At 55.2% G+C, this 14,313-nt stretch overlaps 5 protein-coding genes across 5 annotated transcripts; 1 reads left to right on the top strand and 4 right to left on the bottom strand.

The window, feature by feature from the left end:
• Positions 1 to 247: 247 nt before the first annotated feature.
• GUITHDRAFT_115939 (hypothetical protein) lies at positions 248 to 1,033 on the bottom strand (the record flags this gene model as incomplete). Its single annotated transcript, XM_005824891.1, has 2 exons — positions 248 to 663; positions 910 to 1,033. 2 exons carry the CDS (start codon positions 1,031 to 1,033, stop codon positions 248 to 250), a joined length of 540 nt encoding a protein of 179 aa, XP_005824948.1.
• A 2,114-nt stretch (positions 1,034 to 3,147) lies between these two features.
• GUITHDRAFT_89513 (hypothetical protein) lies at positions 3,148 to 4,409 on the bottom strand. Its single transcript, XM_005824890.1, has 9 exons — positions 4,278 to 4,409; positions 4,115 to 4,222; positions 4,017 to 4,061; positions 3,860 to 3,921; positions 3,747 to 3,806; positions 3,642 to 3,701; positions 3,495 to 3,596; positions 3,405 to 3,443; positions 3,148 to 3,358 (listed from the first exon to the last, which is right to left on the bottom strand). The coding sequence occupies exons 1-9, from the start codon at positions 4,345 to 4,347 to the stop codon at positions 3,275 to 3,277; spliced, it is 630 nt and encodes a 209-aa protein (XP_005824947.1). The 5' UTR covers positions 4,348 to 4,409; the 3' UTR covers positions 3,148 to 3,274.
• Positions 4,410 to 7,227: 2,818 nt separating this feature from the next.
• GUITHDRAFT_115937 (hypothetical protein) lies at positions 7,228 to 7,728 on the top strand (the record flags this gene model as incomplete). The annotated part of the gene is made up of 1 exon (XM_005824889.1): positions 7,228 to 7,728. One exon carries the CDS (start codon positions 7,228 to 7,230, stop codon positions 7,726 to 7,728), a length of 501 nt encoding a protein of 166 aa, XP_005824946.1.
• A 518-nt stretch (positions 7,729 to 8,246) lies between these two features.
• On the bottom strand, positions 8,247 to 8,747 carry GUITHDRAFT_115936 (hypothetical protein; the record flags this gene model as incomplete). Its single annotated transcript, XM_005824888.1, has 1 exon — positions 8,247 to 8,747. One exon carries the CDS (start codon positions 8,745 to 8,747, stop codon positions 8,247 to 8,249), a length of 501 nt encoding a protein of 166 aa, XP_005824945.1.
• Positions 8,748 to 8,986: 239 nt separating this feature from the next.
• On the bottom strand, positions 8,987 to 10,076 carry GUITHDRAFT_154832 (hypothetical protein). The gene is made up of 4 exons (XM_005824887.1): positions 9,985 to 10,076; positions 9,635 to 9,751; positions 9,383 to 9,460; positions 8,987 to 9,336 (listed from the first exon to the last, which is right to left on the bottom strand). Exons 1-4 carry the CDS (start codon positions 10,060 to 10,062, stop codon positions 9,298 to 9,300), a joined length of 312 nt encoding a protein of 103 aa, XP_005824944.1. The 5' UTR covers positions 10,063 to 10,076; the 3' UTR covers positions 8,987 to 9,297.
• Positions 10,077 to 14,313: the final 4,237 nt, after the last annotated feature.

Below are 14,313 nucleotides of genomic sequence, written 5' to 3'. Positions count from 1 at the left end.
GGGGGGAGGCTTACCATAGAGCATGCAGGCCAGTGAGACATGCAGGAAATGTTGGGCTGCCGAAAACCATCAACCTCTCTAAATCCTCCTCCTCCTCCTCTTTCCTCCTCCATCTCCTTCCTCTCATTCCCTCCTCCTCCTCCTCACCATGCCTTATCCTCCCTCCCTCCTTCCTTCCCTCGCTCCCTCGCTCCCTCGCTCCCTCCCTTTCTCTTCCTCTCTCCCTCCCTCCCTTTCCTCTCACCTCTCAGGGGCCACAAGGAGTGGACGATTGCCACACCGTTAGCTCTCCTCCAACCTCGTTGGCATTCGTGCAGACCTTCCCCTCCCCCTCCTCCTCCCCCTCCCCCCCGTACTCGCCATCCCTCGATGCCGAGACAGGCAGCAGCGGCTTCATCCTTCCCGCGATCACCGAGCCTCGAGCATACAGCTGGTGGTTGAGCGAGGAGACGAACAGGAACGCGTCCTCCTGCAGCCGCTGCGAGTCCTCGTCCACGTAGTGATTCTCTTCCACAGCCGTGCTCGCCACCACCTCCACCTCCCCGACCTCCATGCTCCTCCTCCTGCCACCGGAGACCTGGAAGGCGCGCAGGACAGGAGCTGAAAGATGTGCCGTCCAGCGTCGCTCGCCCGTGTGCGGGTCGATCGCATGCGCTCCACCTCCTGCACCACGTCAGCTCGAGGAGGGGGGGGCGACGACAAGGAAGAGAGTGTGAAGGTATACAGAACAACAAGGAGCAGGAGCTGGAGGAGAAGACGGGGAGGGGACGAGGGGGAGAAGCAGGAGCAGGAGGAGCAAGAGAAGAGGGGACGAGGGGGAGAAGCGAAGCAGATGCGGGAGCGGGAGCGGGAGCGGAGCAGGAGCAGGAGGAGCGGGTAAGTGGAGAGGGGATAGAAAGGGCTACCCACCAGCAGTAGTGACGATCCTCAAGGGGACGGGCTTAGCCAAGTCGTCGAGGGGGCTGAGAGAGTCCTGCTGGAGCGAGCGAACTTTGAGGTCGGAGAAGAAGGAGAGAGTCGCATTCCAGCTCATCCTCCCCGTGCTGGGGTCGATAGCTGAGACCCGAAGGTCCTTCCTGCCCAGTAGGAGGCGCCAGTCGGCCTCTTGCGCTGCTCTGTCCGCTACCGGGCTCGCGTCCAGCTGGAGGGGGTTGGCAGATGCTCTCCTGCTGCTTCCTGTCCGACCGTCGATGGTGAAGTATTCGGATGCCTGGAATTGGAATGGAGCAGGAGCAAGAGAAAGAGGTGGAACGGGGGAAGGGGCAGGGGCAGGGGCAGGAGAAGAGGAAGAATGGAAAGGGACGAGGGAGGGGAGGAGGGAGGAATTCTGTCAGATAGATCTTTCAAAGAAGAAAATGCAACACATCCTCGTCTAGATTCTTTCAATACACCATCAAGTTCGAGTTGTAATGCAAGACAAACAGATCATTGCTGGGCTGGACAAGGGCAGCATACAACGTAGTGATGCGCACGTACCTTGGTTCCCACATACATGTATCCGTCTTTGGATACAAACGGAGAGTGGTCAACCAGATCGTGAAGCGAGACGGGAAGTTTATGAAGAGGACTTTGGGAAGAAGCTAATGGAAAGAAAGCAAAATTAGAACTCAAGACCGATAATGTAGAGGAAAAAGAAAGCACCCGTTCAAAGAAATGCAAAGAAAGGCAGAGAGTGAAGAGATGAAATCAAAACATGAAAGTAATGCAAAGAAAGGCAGAGAGTGAAGAGATGAAATCAAAACATGAAAGTAATGCAAAGAAAGGCAGAGAGTAACAAGATAAAATCAAAACATGAAAGTAATGCAAAGAAAGGCAGAGAGTGACAAGATGAAATCAAAACATGACCAAAACGCGAGGACAACGTGAAACAACGAGAAAATACTGACAAGAATAAATCAAGATATCTCCAGATAGAGTGGGGATGATGACATTTCCCGCCATAGAAGTGCTGTTCTGATATGTCGAAACCATCCAACCCCCCGTGTCGACCTGCCATACGAATTACTCTCTGTCGCTATGATCTCAAACACCACCACCATCATCATCTCCATCATCATCATCTCCATCATCATCATCATCATCATCTCCATCATCATCTCCATCATCATCTCCATCATCATCTCCATCATCATCTGCCTCTTCTTCTTCTTCTTCTTCTTCTTCTTCTTCAACACCGCTTTCCATACTCTCTCATCACCTCCCAAAGTTTAGCTCCATCTTCACTATCCAGCGCGTGCATTTTCCCGTCCAGAGTACCGACGAGGATAACCTTGCCATCGGCCCCTGCATGCCTGGTCATTTGGACCCCAGCCATCAATGAGGTGAGGACGGCTGTACCTTGTGGCAGGAACCTCGTGCTCAGCTCTCTTCCTGTCTCACCGGCATTGTCGTCACCTGCTGGACGATCAATCCCATCACATCAACTTCCATGTCCACCTGGATGGACTGCTATGATGAGACTGTGCGACGAGAGCAAGAGGGACAAGAGAAGTTCACGATGCCACAAGCGAGAAGTCAAGGGCATCATAGAACAACTTCGCATCTTCAACTTCATGTCTGTGATCAAACGTTTGCAACAAGAGCATGCGGCATGTGTATAAGGTATCTTCCCAAATTCGTTGAAATTTCAGAATTCGATCATGTTCGGTCTGTTGTTTTCGAATACTTCTTTAATTGGTATCGCCTTTCAGCTCATTCTGTTCATTTCCTTCATCTGATCATGTCATAGTTCTCATCAGCTCCATAACTGGCGCCTTTTACTTCCATCTTCGCCATGTTCTCCACTCACCCGCAGCGTTTTCGCCATTTCCCTTCCTTCCACAACAATGGACTACCCCTACCACCTGAATGACCGTGAATCTCTGGAAAACTTACCCCTCCCTGCAAACAGAAACACTACTGGTATTACGTCAGTATGGCCGGGTCACCGTCCGTCTTCGCCGGACGCCGGGTCCGGCCCGCGTGACTTCCGGAAGTCGACGAGGAGTGCTTCTTGGCGGCTCAAACTTCCGAAGTTCGGGGGAGGCCGACGGAGTGTACACGGAGTAATCCGATCCATACGAGCAGGTCAAGAGCTGATTATCTTGATGCAGATAATGGACATTGACTGTCCGAAGTCAGCGTGGTCGCAGCAAGGGGAGAGCAAAGCAAAGTTGCCACGTTTATGACTTAGAGGAGAAGATTAAACTTCGCATAAAGATAACATATCACGATCGTTGTCCTTGCCGCCAATCATCAAGAATCCAATACAAGACAAGTGGATGCTTGTTAACAGCTAACAGCAACCCTTCTTGCCTTGCTTCCCGCCACTAGCTAAGTCCAGTGTGTCTCCACCCTTCTTCCCACCATCCTTCGCTTCCTACATTCATCATCAGCTTTGCAAACATGTAGCCACAGGAGCACACTTGTTCTCTCAGTCGAACCATAACATCTCGTGCAATCTCCTGGAAATCAACCAAGTGTAAGCAAGAATGTAAGGAGGACGGTCCGGATACCGTGAACGCCTTTTCGACATTAATGTTGTTCTTTGCACTTGTTTCGAAGAACTTGATGCCAAACTCATCCGCCAGCGCCTGACCTCTCGCGGTCTCAATGACCTGAGGAACTGTATGAGAACCGCCGGGCACTTCATAGCAGAGCACCTTCTTGTCAAGCATGTCGCACTTATTTCCAATAAGAATCTTGTTCACATTATCCGACGCCTGCTACCCTGTGAGATCACAAACTGAGAGGCAGGAGACGATCACGTGTTGCTGAATTTGTCTCATCCAGTTACGAATGTTGTTGAACGATTGCTCATCAGTGACCTTGAGTAGGAACAAGAGTCACGAGGCAGAGTAGACAGAGAACCAGTACGCACGTCGTAAACCAACAGGATACCCATCGCTCCACGGTAGTAGGCTGTAGTAATGGTTCGAAACCCTGCGACGACGTCACCGATGGAAAAACAGAGCGAGGCATGTAAACGACTCAGTTGATCAGAGACACAGGCAAAGATAAGAACGAGAAAGACTCACGTTCTTGACCAGCGGTATCCCATATCTGCAGTTTCAATCGCTTTCCTACCATTCCGCAAGCACGTGAGGGTTTATGCTTTCAAGGAAAGTAGCAAGACCTTCTTGTTCTATGGTGCGGATCTTGAAGTCAATACCAATCGTCGTGATGAAGCTCGTGGTGAATGAATCATCGGAGAATCGCAGCAACAAACAACTCTTTCCCACTCCTGTTTGTTGGGCATACAGTCAGCAGCCTTCCCCTCCTCTTAGCACGCAACCGACCAGAGTCGCCAATCAGCAGCAGCTTCACCAGGTAATCATAGTTTCCCGTCCCCCCCGAGGCCTTCGCCATCTCGAAGTTGTTGAGATCTTACTTCTAGCCTGAAGGATGCACAGGAAACCCCGAATGTCCCTGAGAATGCTCCAGTCAACATATCGAGATGGTCAGGAACACTTTCCAACTGGCATGAAGACATGCACGGGTACATTTGAGAATAGAAAATTAAAGAAGCACTAAAAGGTGATACAGTACTAAAAACCAAAGTGACGAAGAACCTCTTCTTTTCAAATACAAAACAAAAACAAAAACAAAAACAAAAACAAAAACAAAAACAAAAACAAAAACAAAAACAAAAACAAAAACAAAAACAAAAACAAAAAAGCTCCTCAGCATTGAGCAAAAAAACAGCCAAAAACTGCTGTTTGTTTGATGGTCAAATTAGGATGATTTGTACGCTAGTACATCTCTCTATGATCTATGCTACAATACATGTAGCAATGTAGAGAAATAATGAATGCTTCTTTCACTAGGCGGAGCAACGTGGATTCGAAAAAATGAAACAGCACAAATTTTGAAAGACAGTGTAGCTGCAACAACGCAACTACAAGTATAGATGAGTCACATCAATATTCAATCGCACAATATCATTGAAATTCGCTAAGAAGATGTTGTCTCATGCAATAAGAAGAGAAAGCGAACCAGCAACAAGCATTAAAACATTGCAGAAGGTAACAGTTGAACGGTCAGTAACGACTTTTGCCATCAACGAGATGAGAGCCATGTGTTATCCTGGCAGGATCACTTCTTCATGGCATGCTGTGCCGATATGCTCGGAATATCTGGATCTTCTCTCCGCCCATGATAGCCTCCATCCTGCCCGCCCCCTCTCCTTCCAAACACATCCTTCATCTTTGAAACATTTCGTCGCCGGAGGAGCTGCACTGGGGGATTGACTACACCCCCTCATTTGTGACCCCTACCCCCTCAATTCATTCACCACCCCCTAATTAGATACAATTTTAACAAGATGCCAAGGAAAATCCACTGGTCTTTTAACTACCCACCCCAGGATCACATCATGTCAAATATGGACACCCTACGCTTTGTGTACCCCCACCCCAACAGCTCCCTAGTCCCCACCTCGTCTATCTGACTAGGTGCTCTATAGGTTCATAGAACCTGATCCTAACACCTCAAATGAACCGAGTCGTGTAGGGTTGATGGTACAATCTACCAGTACTATGTGTAGGTACAAGGCTCAAAAAGCTCTACTGAAATTAAATAAGTTCTACAAAAATACTAAGAACATACTTTTACCTTTACAATATGTTTTAAGTTCCCCGGTCAAATGTAAATATGTACTCTTTATTATAACTTATAATTTATAGTGTATAATTATTTTTCTATTGTTTATTATTAAAAATATTGTATAATAGTACGAAGTTTTCCAAAGTGATCTACACCAGATCTAAAAATAGTTTTTTGATTTTATTCTTGCTTTTATCTTCCAGGCTTTCATAGCACCCACCCTCAATTGAATCCAAGGGCCTATCCTTTCAAGAGGGTGGGGTATGTTATCTACCCCCTGATTGACCTATCATAAGTACCGGTACAAGACCAAACATCCGCTACACCTCCTTCCGAGTGGCCCCGGGCCGGCCCGGCGCCGCGGGCGGGCACTGAAGCACTCAGTCGGTGGCCGGGCACGGTGTGACGCCCGGGCCCCGCCCGGGCCGCGACTCGGACGCCGTCACGGTGGCCTACTGCCCCGCCGCGCAGCCGGCGGCCCGGCCCCCGGGCAGTGCCCGGCCGTACCACTGAGGCCGTACAGACTCAGAGGCTCGGACACGGTCGCGCGCCGGCGGCCGGGAGCGGCTGAGCCTGAACTTACCCAAGCACGCCGGTTCGACGGTTAGGAGTCCGACCGTCACAGTGATGATAATCATCGGGATGATCATGATCGCGCCGCCCGGCGGCGGCCGCCGGGCATGCGGCCCGGCCGGCCCCGGTCACGGTTGACTCGAACTTCCGAAGTTCCCGGCACGCTTATTCGTGTCCCGGCCGCTGCCGTTCGGAGTGACCAGGGGCCTGCCGCGCCGTTGTGCGGCACTGGCCCTCAGTCCGTGACCGGGCGCGGCCGCCGCGGGCCACCGCCCGGGCCTGTGGCGGCAGTACCGGACGCTCGGTCCGAATTTTTACTCCGTGACGGTTAAGTTAAAAATCAGTACGTGGAGGCAATTAGGACTCGGTAGCCTAGTAGAGCCCGTGACCTGACCGGGCCGCTTGACCGTGGGCCTGACTTACTCAAGAGTCACTGCCACTCAGTGGCCCACCGTCCGATCCGACTGGCACGGCGCCCGGCGGGGGCCGCCCGGGCACCCGCGGCCCGGCGGCCGGGCCCGGGCCTCCCGGACTCCGGGGGCTCCGGTGACACCGGCCGCTTGCCGACAGCCGGGAGTCAGGCCATACCGTACCGTCTGTACGGCCGTTGAAGAAGAGAAACTTCGGAAAGCCTGACACGATGAGACTCTGGTGACCGTGGCAACCCTCATCATGCCGGCCGCCTGCCCGCGGCCCGGCCGCCGACTGCCGCAGTGCTGTCGGTCCCCCAACTTAACTTAACTGATACCTTCACTTAACAGGCCGGGCTGCGCGCAGCACCATTCCCTCGCCGGAGTCGCGCCAGGCCAGCCATGTCGCGGTCCGAGCCTCCGAGGCTCGGAGACCAGGGTCGGATCGGATAAAACTCTGCCCTGCTACCCCTCCATTCGACCAGAGTTTACCCGGTACATGGGTAGTCGCGCTAAAACTATTCCCCAGTACCCTACCGTACCCTCAGGTCACCCACCATATGTCTCAATGATGGCGTCTAAATAGAATCCGAACGAAAACAAGTCATTTCAATGGGGCATCGTCAAGACCTTCTGAAGAAGACAAAAGTCCCATTTCGCCATGCACACCCTGTATGTGCAAGCGCGTCCGAGACACTCGCTGAGCAGAGACATGGTCCAGCTCTCCCTCCCCCTCCTCTCCAGCCTCTTCCACCTCAAGCAGCCTCTCGCCGCCGACTCCCTCGGCATCTCCCTCACCTCCCTCAAGACCGCCTGCCGCAGGCTCGGTCTTCGTCGCTGGCCCTACGAGCGCGACCGTGAGCAGGAGAGGGAAACGAGGCTGGGGCCTGGGACTCCTGCGGAGGAAGACGACTGCAGCGCAGATGTCAAGCTGGCGGTCACTGCTGACACTCAGGCAGGCCAGCAACCTCCTCCATCCGCCTCGGAGGCTCAGGACAGCCAGACAGCACCCGGCACGGGGGAGAAGGCGGAGGCTTTCATGGGCGATCTGTGGGAGGAGGCAGGAAGGAAGGAGGCGTTTGCGATGATCTTTGGGAGCTTGCCGCTAGAGGTAGAGGAAGAGGGGGAGGAGGAGAGCTGGGCAGAGCTCGAGAAGATATGAATATATGTGTGAGAGCTAGTGATATGAGAAGATAAATAAATGAAAGGGCGGAACAACTTGTACATGGTATGATTACTATCAGCCAAACATGTTTCATAGTTTGACTGACAGAGCAGATGGAACTAGGAAGAAGCATTTGTAAAAGACTTTGAAAGCGGTTCGGACTTTGTTATCAATCTTTTCTTTTCATTTCTGAGGCACTTTGAAACATGAGCTAGAGTTTTCTTTTGCGCGCCTATTGATCAGAGGGAACGTAAATAAGGTCTTCATTTGGCAAGACCTCAGAAAGACACTCGAAGGTCAGATGCTGCTCGCCCGCGAAACACAAGTACTTCGCATGTTTGTACTTTACAGTTCTTCAACGCTGATCACATACAGTCGAGATATCGAAACAAGTGCTATTTCATTGAAAAGAGCATTAACTTGTCATTAACTTGTCATAGTAATCATACCATGTACAAGTTGTTCCGCCCTTTCATTTATTTATCTTCTCATATCACTAGCTCTCACACATATATTCATATCTTCTCGAGCTCTGCCCAGCTCTCCTCCTCCCCCTCTTCCTCTACCTCTAGCGGCAAGCTCCCAAAGATCATCGCAAACGCCTCCTTCCTTCCTGCCTCCTCCCACAGATCGCCCATGAAAGCCTCCGCCTTCTCCCCCGTGCCGGGTGCTGTCTGGCTGTCCTGAGCCTCCGAGGCGGATGGAGGAGGTTGCTGGCCTGCCTGAGTGTCAGCAGTGACCGCCAGCTTGACATCTGCGCTGCAGTCGTCTTCCTCCGCAGGAGTCCCAGGCCCCAGCCTCGTTTCCCTCTCCTGCTCACGGTCGCGCTCGTAGGGCCAGCGACGAAGACCGAGCCTGCGGCAGGCGGTCTTGAGGGAGGTGAGGGAGATGCCGAGGGAGTCGGCGGCGAGAGGCTGCTTGAGGTGGAAGAGGCTGGAGAGGAGGGGGAGGGAGAGCTGGACCATGTCTCTGCTCAGCGAGTGTCTCGGACGCGCTTGCACGAAGACCTTGTTCATTGCGAATTCGCACGATGCGACCTAGTATGACGGGGTGGGGCTAGTAAATGGGTAAATGAGTGGGTGGGGGTAGCAGGGCACAGTTTTTCCTAGTGTAAAAGCATGCCCGATAAAACGTTGTAAAACCGCATCGGTTGGTATATAAACTTTTTTTGGTGTCAAGGCATCGGACGGTCCGGGGTACTTATGACACTCCCTGAGGCGGGTTGCTCTTGGACTCCATTGCAGGGATCTTAACTTTTACTCCACATGTCTCCTTTTACTACACCGACGTACCCGGTGCCCTCTAGTACCGCAGGCCTCAGTTGAGTAAACGTGACGGTAGCGGCACACTTTTACTCAACGTTAGCTGACCAGCACCTCTTGACTCGAAGTTAAGTTGCTGACTGGCCGTGTCTCCACTGAACTTCCGAACAATCGGCGTCACGGTAGCCTGTAGTCTGCCGGGGCCCGGCCCGCGCCGGGCGGCCAGCCAGGCCGGGAGTCACCTAACGCCCCCCAAGACGGTCGGACTGTCCGATCAACTTGATGGGACGGGAAGGTGCCCAACTCAGCACGCGAGGTTGAGAAACTGCTGCACAGCTGCGAGCTGCGGAGGCGTCAGTGGCATCAGTGAACTCGCGGGTGCCCAGCACCTGAATGTTAGCAGGGAGGAAATGCCCGCAGTCTCCCTTGGCTGCCTCGATCATGGGCAGCGTCAGGTTGTACGTGTCCTGGACGTCTGCGTTATCGCCTCCTCCTCCTCCTCCTCCTCCTCCTCCTCCTCGTCCTCCTCGTCCTCCTCGTCCTCCTCGTCCTCCTCCTCCTATGCCTCCTCCTCTTCCTCCTTCTCCTCCTCCTCCTCCTCGTCCTCCCCCTCCTCCTCCTCCCCCTCTCTTCGTTCCCACCATGTACATGAAGCGCTCGATGCCGAACTCCTGCTGATACCGCTGGACCAGGGTCTTGGCCTGCTCCTCGTACAGAGCCAGGCGCTGATTCGTCCGCCAGTCCATGCACTCCGAGATCTGGAGGATCCAACACGTTCACGGGAGGAGGAGGAAGTGCAGCAGCAGCAGAGAACAGCAGCAGCAGGAGCAGCGCAGGGGCAGGGGCAGGGGCAGGGGCAGTAGCGGGAGCGGGAGCGGGAGCAGGGGTAGGGGTAGGGGCAGTAGTAGCGGGAGCGGGAGCGGGAGCAGGAGCAAGGGCAGGGGCAGGAACAGGGGCTGGAGCAGGAGCAGGAGCAGGCTTGCTCCCTCACCATATTATCTCTGACGTGTACCATCGCCGGCGTCGCCATCCACAGGAAGCGAGCCCGGCTCCCTCTCGCCTCCCGCATCCTCCTGGCGATCGCCTTGAGGTACACCTCCACATGCCTCCCGTACTCGGCCACCTTGCAGCGGCTCGCGTCAGCTCCTCCCATGCCCAGCTCTCTCTCTCTCTCTCTCACCGTCCAGTGTTCGGCTCCAGCTGCGGAATGTTGACCGAAGTTGCTGACGATCAGGTCCCAGCTGGGGTCGAGCTCGTCAAGGAGCTCTAGAGGGTCCCAAGGGCTTACCTGGAGAAGTCGACGGTCGCGTCCATCCATCCCACCTGCGGCAGGTAAGGCAGAGGCGGAGGCGGAGGACAAGGACGAGGACGAGGCGGAGGACGAGGAGGAGGACGAGGAGGAGGAGGAGGAGGCGGAGGAGGACGAAGAGGAGGACGAGGAGGACGAGGAGGAGGACGAGGAGGAGGAGGACGAGCAGCAGCACCATGTTGTGCTCCAGGCAAAGCAAGGAGAGTGAGCACTTGTCCGCAAGACGAGGAAGGTGACACTGAGCCTCTCGTAACTCCTCCTCCTCCATAACCACCACAACCTCCTGCTCCTGCTCCTGCTCCTGATCCTGATCCTGATCCTGATCCTCCTGCCTCTGCTGCTTCTGCTGCTTCTGCTGCTGCTCCTCCTCCTACTGCTGCTGCTCCACCACCACCGCTACCACTCCCCTTCTCCTCCATTCTCCTCGTCTTCCATTTCCCATCCTCCCCTCCCCTCTCTGCTCTGTCCCCCTCCCACTCCCGCCACATCATCCCTCTCCTCCCCTCTGACCTGAGACGTGTGGTGTCCCTTCTGCGCAGCCTCGGGTATCCCGCACGCGAACTTCATGACCGAGTTGTAGTGGACGCGCATGTGGCTGTCTCCCGAGAAGAGGATCCTTCTTCGCGCAAGGCACGCGTCTGCCTCCTTCATCCCGAAGAATTGCTCCCTGCACTTGTACGGCACCTGATGGTGCGTCAGTCCCCTCCCCTCCTCACCTCTCCCTGTCCCTTCTAAGGCTTCCCCCCCCCCAATCCTTCCTCTCCTTCTCCCTCTCCTCTCCTCTCCTCTTCCTCTCCTCTTCCTGTCCCTCTCCTCTCCTCTCCCTCTCCTTCTCCCTCTCCCTCTTTCTCTTCCTCTTCCTCTCCCTCCGCTTTCTCTCCCTCTCCTCTTCCTCTGCCTCTCCTCTGCCTCTCCTCTGCCTCTCGCCTTCTCTCGACCGTCTCCCCCCATACCCAGTAGAACTGCGAGGGGTCGACGAGCCATCGCCGTCCGGACCCTCCGGCTCGAAACGAGGGATTCCTGACCCCCTTGACCGCCTTGGGGCAGGCGATGTAGGGAGTGGAGAGGAAAAGCTTCGATGCTGCGAGCCCTCAGGGTCCTCCTCCTCCCTCCGCACCAGCTCACCGTCTCCCTGCATCGAGATCCACCGGCCGTCGGCCATGTCGCTGCCATTCTTGCTGCAGGACGGCAGGTCCCTCCCGTCGAGGAGGAGCTCGACCCCCGTGACGTCCTTGACCTGGCAGGCAGTTGAGGAGAGCATGGAAGAAAGACGAGGGAGACGAGGGAGAGGAGGGAGAGGAGGGGGAGGAGGGGGAGGAGGGAGAGGAGGGAGAGGAGGGAGAGGAGGGAGGGAGAGGAACGAGGAGGACGGAGGGGGAGGTTGGTGACCTTGGTGCCAGCAAAGGCGAGCCAGAAACCCGAGCCAAGAGGATCGTCGAAGTAGATCTCAGGACGATAGACGCGAAGCTCGTCGACCGACCTGACGCACTTTGAGCAGCAAGAGAGGGGGAGGAAAGGAGAGGAGCAGCAGCGGAAGATTCACTGAGAGCAGCGAGAGGGGGAAGAGGAGGTAACCCATGGAGTTTGGAGAAAAGGATGAAAGAAGGAGGGTTGAGCAGGAGGAGGAGAGGGAGGAAGAGGAGGAGGAGGACGAGGACGAGGACGTGGAGGAGGAGGGGTAGGGAGAGGAGGAAGAGGAGGAGGAGGAGAGGAAATGGTGGAAAGACGAAGCTGAAGGTATCGAGGACCTGTAGTTCTGCCGGAGGACTCGAACCCTCAAGCTGTAAAACCCATCGATGCTGACTTGATACTTGAACCTGAGGGAAACGTTCATTTTCACAGCTATTGTCAACCTCCTCCTCCACCACCACCACCACCACCTGCTCCTGCTCCTGCTCTGCCTGCTCCTCCTCCTGCTCCTCAACTTTCTCTCTTCCTCTTCGACCTGTACATGCAGTTCCCTAGATGCTCCTGATGGAGAAACAGAAGCTCCGGCCCCTCCAGCTCCACCTGAGGAGAGGTGAAGGAGAGCGAGACAACACAAGAGAAAAGAGCAAGTGGAAGAAGAGGGAGGTCAGAGAGGAGGAGGAGGAGGAGGAGGAGGAGGAGGAGCAGGAGCAGGAGCAGGAGCAGGAGCAGGAGGAGCAGGAGCAGGAGCAGGAGCAGCAGCAGCAGGAGCAGGAGCAGGAGCAGGAGCAGCAGCAGCAGGAGCAGGAGCAGCAGCAGGAGGAGCAGGAGCAGGAGCAGGAGCAGCAGCAGGAGGAACAGGAGGAGGAAGGAAGGAAGGAAGGAAGGAAGGACGCTTACCGTGATCTCATCAGGTCCGAATCGTCTCCTCACGAATTGCTCAATTTTTTTGTTCTCATGGCCCATGAAAGTTTGACTGTTCCACTCGCAACCCTGACACTTGATGAGTATAGACGAGCAGGAGCAGGAGCAGGAGCAGGAGCAGGAGCAGGAGCAGGAGCAGGAGCAGTAGACTTAGAGAAGGAGAGCAGTTGCAACCGTTCACACAAAAGGACTGAACCTCAGTCCTTGAGCACATACAGACAGCGCAGGTTGCAGATGCTCAAAGAGGAACAGGTGAAGTCTAACATGCGGGAGGAAACAGATAGCAAGGAAACATGCCCCTCCCCTCACCAGCTTCCGTTTCACCACCACCGCTCCCTCCAGCGCAGCCTCCAAGAAGACAAGATCCGTGCTGTTCCCTCCCGCTCCCCCCGCTCCCCCCGCTCCTCCTCCCTCTCCCAGATCGATCGGGTTCCCTGCGGGGCAGAGCAGCACGGAGAAGTAATCATTGATGCTCTGCTTTGAGACCTCATCCCCCGGCATCCTTGGGACCTCGAAGGCTGCTCCCGCCCCTCCTCCTCCTCCTCCTCCTCGGAGTTCCTGACATCCCTTGAGCACGACGGAAAGCTCCTCTGACACGCTGTCTTGGTCGCGCCGAGGAAGCAGACGATCCGGTTCTGCAAAAGGTCTTCACACATCCTCCCTCCTCCTCCTCCTCCTCCTCCTCCTCTTCCTCTTCCTCCTGCTCCTGCTCCTGCTCCTGCTCCTGCTCCTCCTCTCCGCCTCCTCCTCCTTCTCCTCCTCCCTCCCTCCCTCCCTCCCTCCCTCCCTTCCCCGTTGGCTACCTTCATGCGGGGGGTCGTCTTTTCTCGGGCTGTACATCTCCTCATACCCGAGCCCCATCTCCCTCTGAAGGCGAATCAGAAGAGAGCAGAGGACAAGTAAGAAAGCGGTGGTGATAGAGGAGGAGCAGGAAAAGGAGCAGGAAAAGGAGGAGGAGGAGGAAGAAGAAGAGGAGGAGGAGGAGGAGGAGGAGGAGGAGCAGCAGCAGCAGCAGCACTCACAAGAAGATGCGCTTTGACGTCTTTCGGCACTAAGAAAGTTCCGCCCAAGAGATTTCTCTCGACCAGCTCAAACTGATATGATGATGAGACAAAGAAAACCAAGAGGAGGAGGAGGAGGACGAAGGGGACGAAGGGGACGAAGAGGAGCTGATGAAGAGAGCGAGGAATTTGGGAAGATTGTTGAGGAAAGGGGAGAAGAGAGAGAAGGGACGGACTGGGAGAGAGGGGGGGAGGGGGGAAGCGAGGGAGCAAGCGGGGGAGGGAGGGAGGGAGAGAATGTGGAGAAAGGACGTTCGGGAGCAGGAGGAAGGAGGAGATGAAAGAGGAGCAGCTTCAACCTTGTCATGTTTGACGTCTTGGAAGCTTGAATCCAACGTCGATGAACGACGGTAACCGTCCTAGTTCGCAGGTGAGCAGGGGAGGAGTAGCAGGAGGAGGAAAGAAGGAGCGGAGGAAAGGGAGGGGTGGAGAGGAGCGGAGAGACGAGGAAAGACGAGGGAGGAGGAAGCTGAGTGGGGGAGGAGGCAGTATGAGGTGGGTCGAGCAGAAGCAGCAGGAGGGATTAGGGGGGAGGAGGAGGGGAATGATGGTGAGAGAGAAGGAGGAGAGGAGCAAGGGGGGGGAGGGAGCGAAGGGAGGGGGAAGGGTGGGGGGTTAA

This window comes from Guillardia theta (genome assembly GCF_000315625.1).
Source record: "Guillardia theta CCMP2712 unplaced genomic scaffold GUITHscaffold_89, whole genome shotgun sequence".
Taxonomy (NCBI): domain Eukaryota; class Cryptophyceae; order Pyrenomonadales; family Geminigeraceae; genus Guillardia; species Guillardia theta.
Note: the sequence above shows the minus strand (reverse complement) of the source record. Positions and strands in the feature narration are given on the sequence as shown.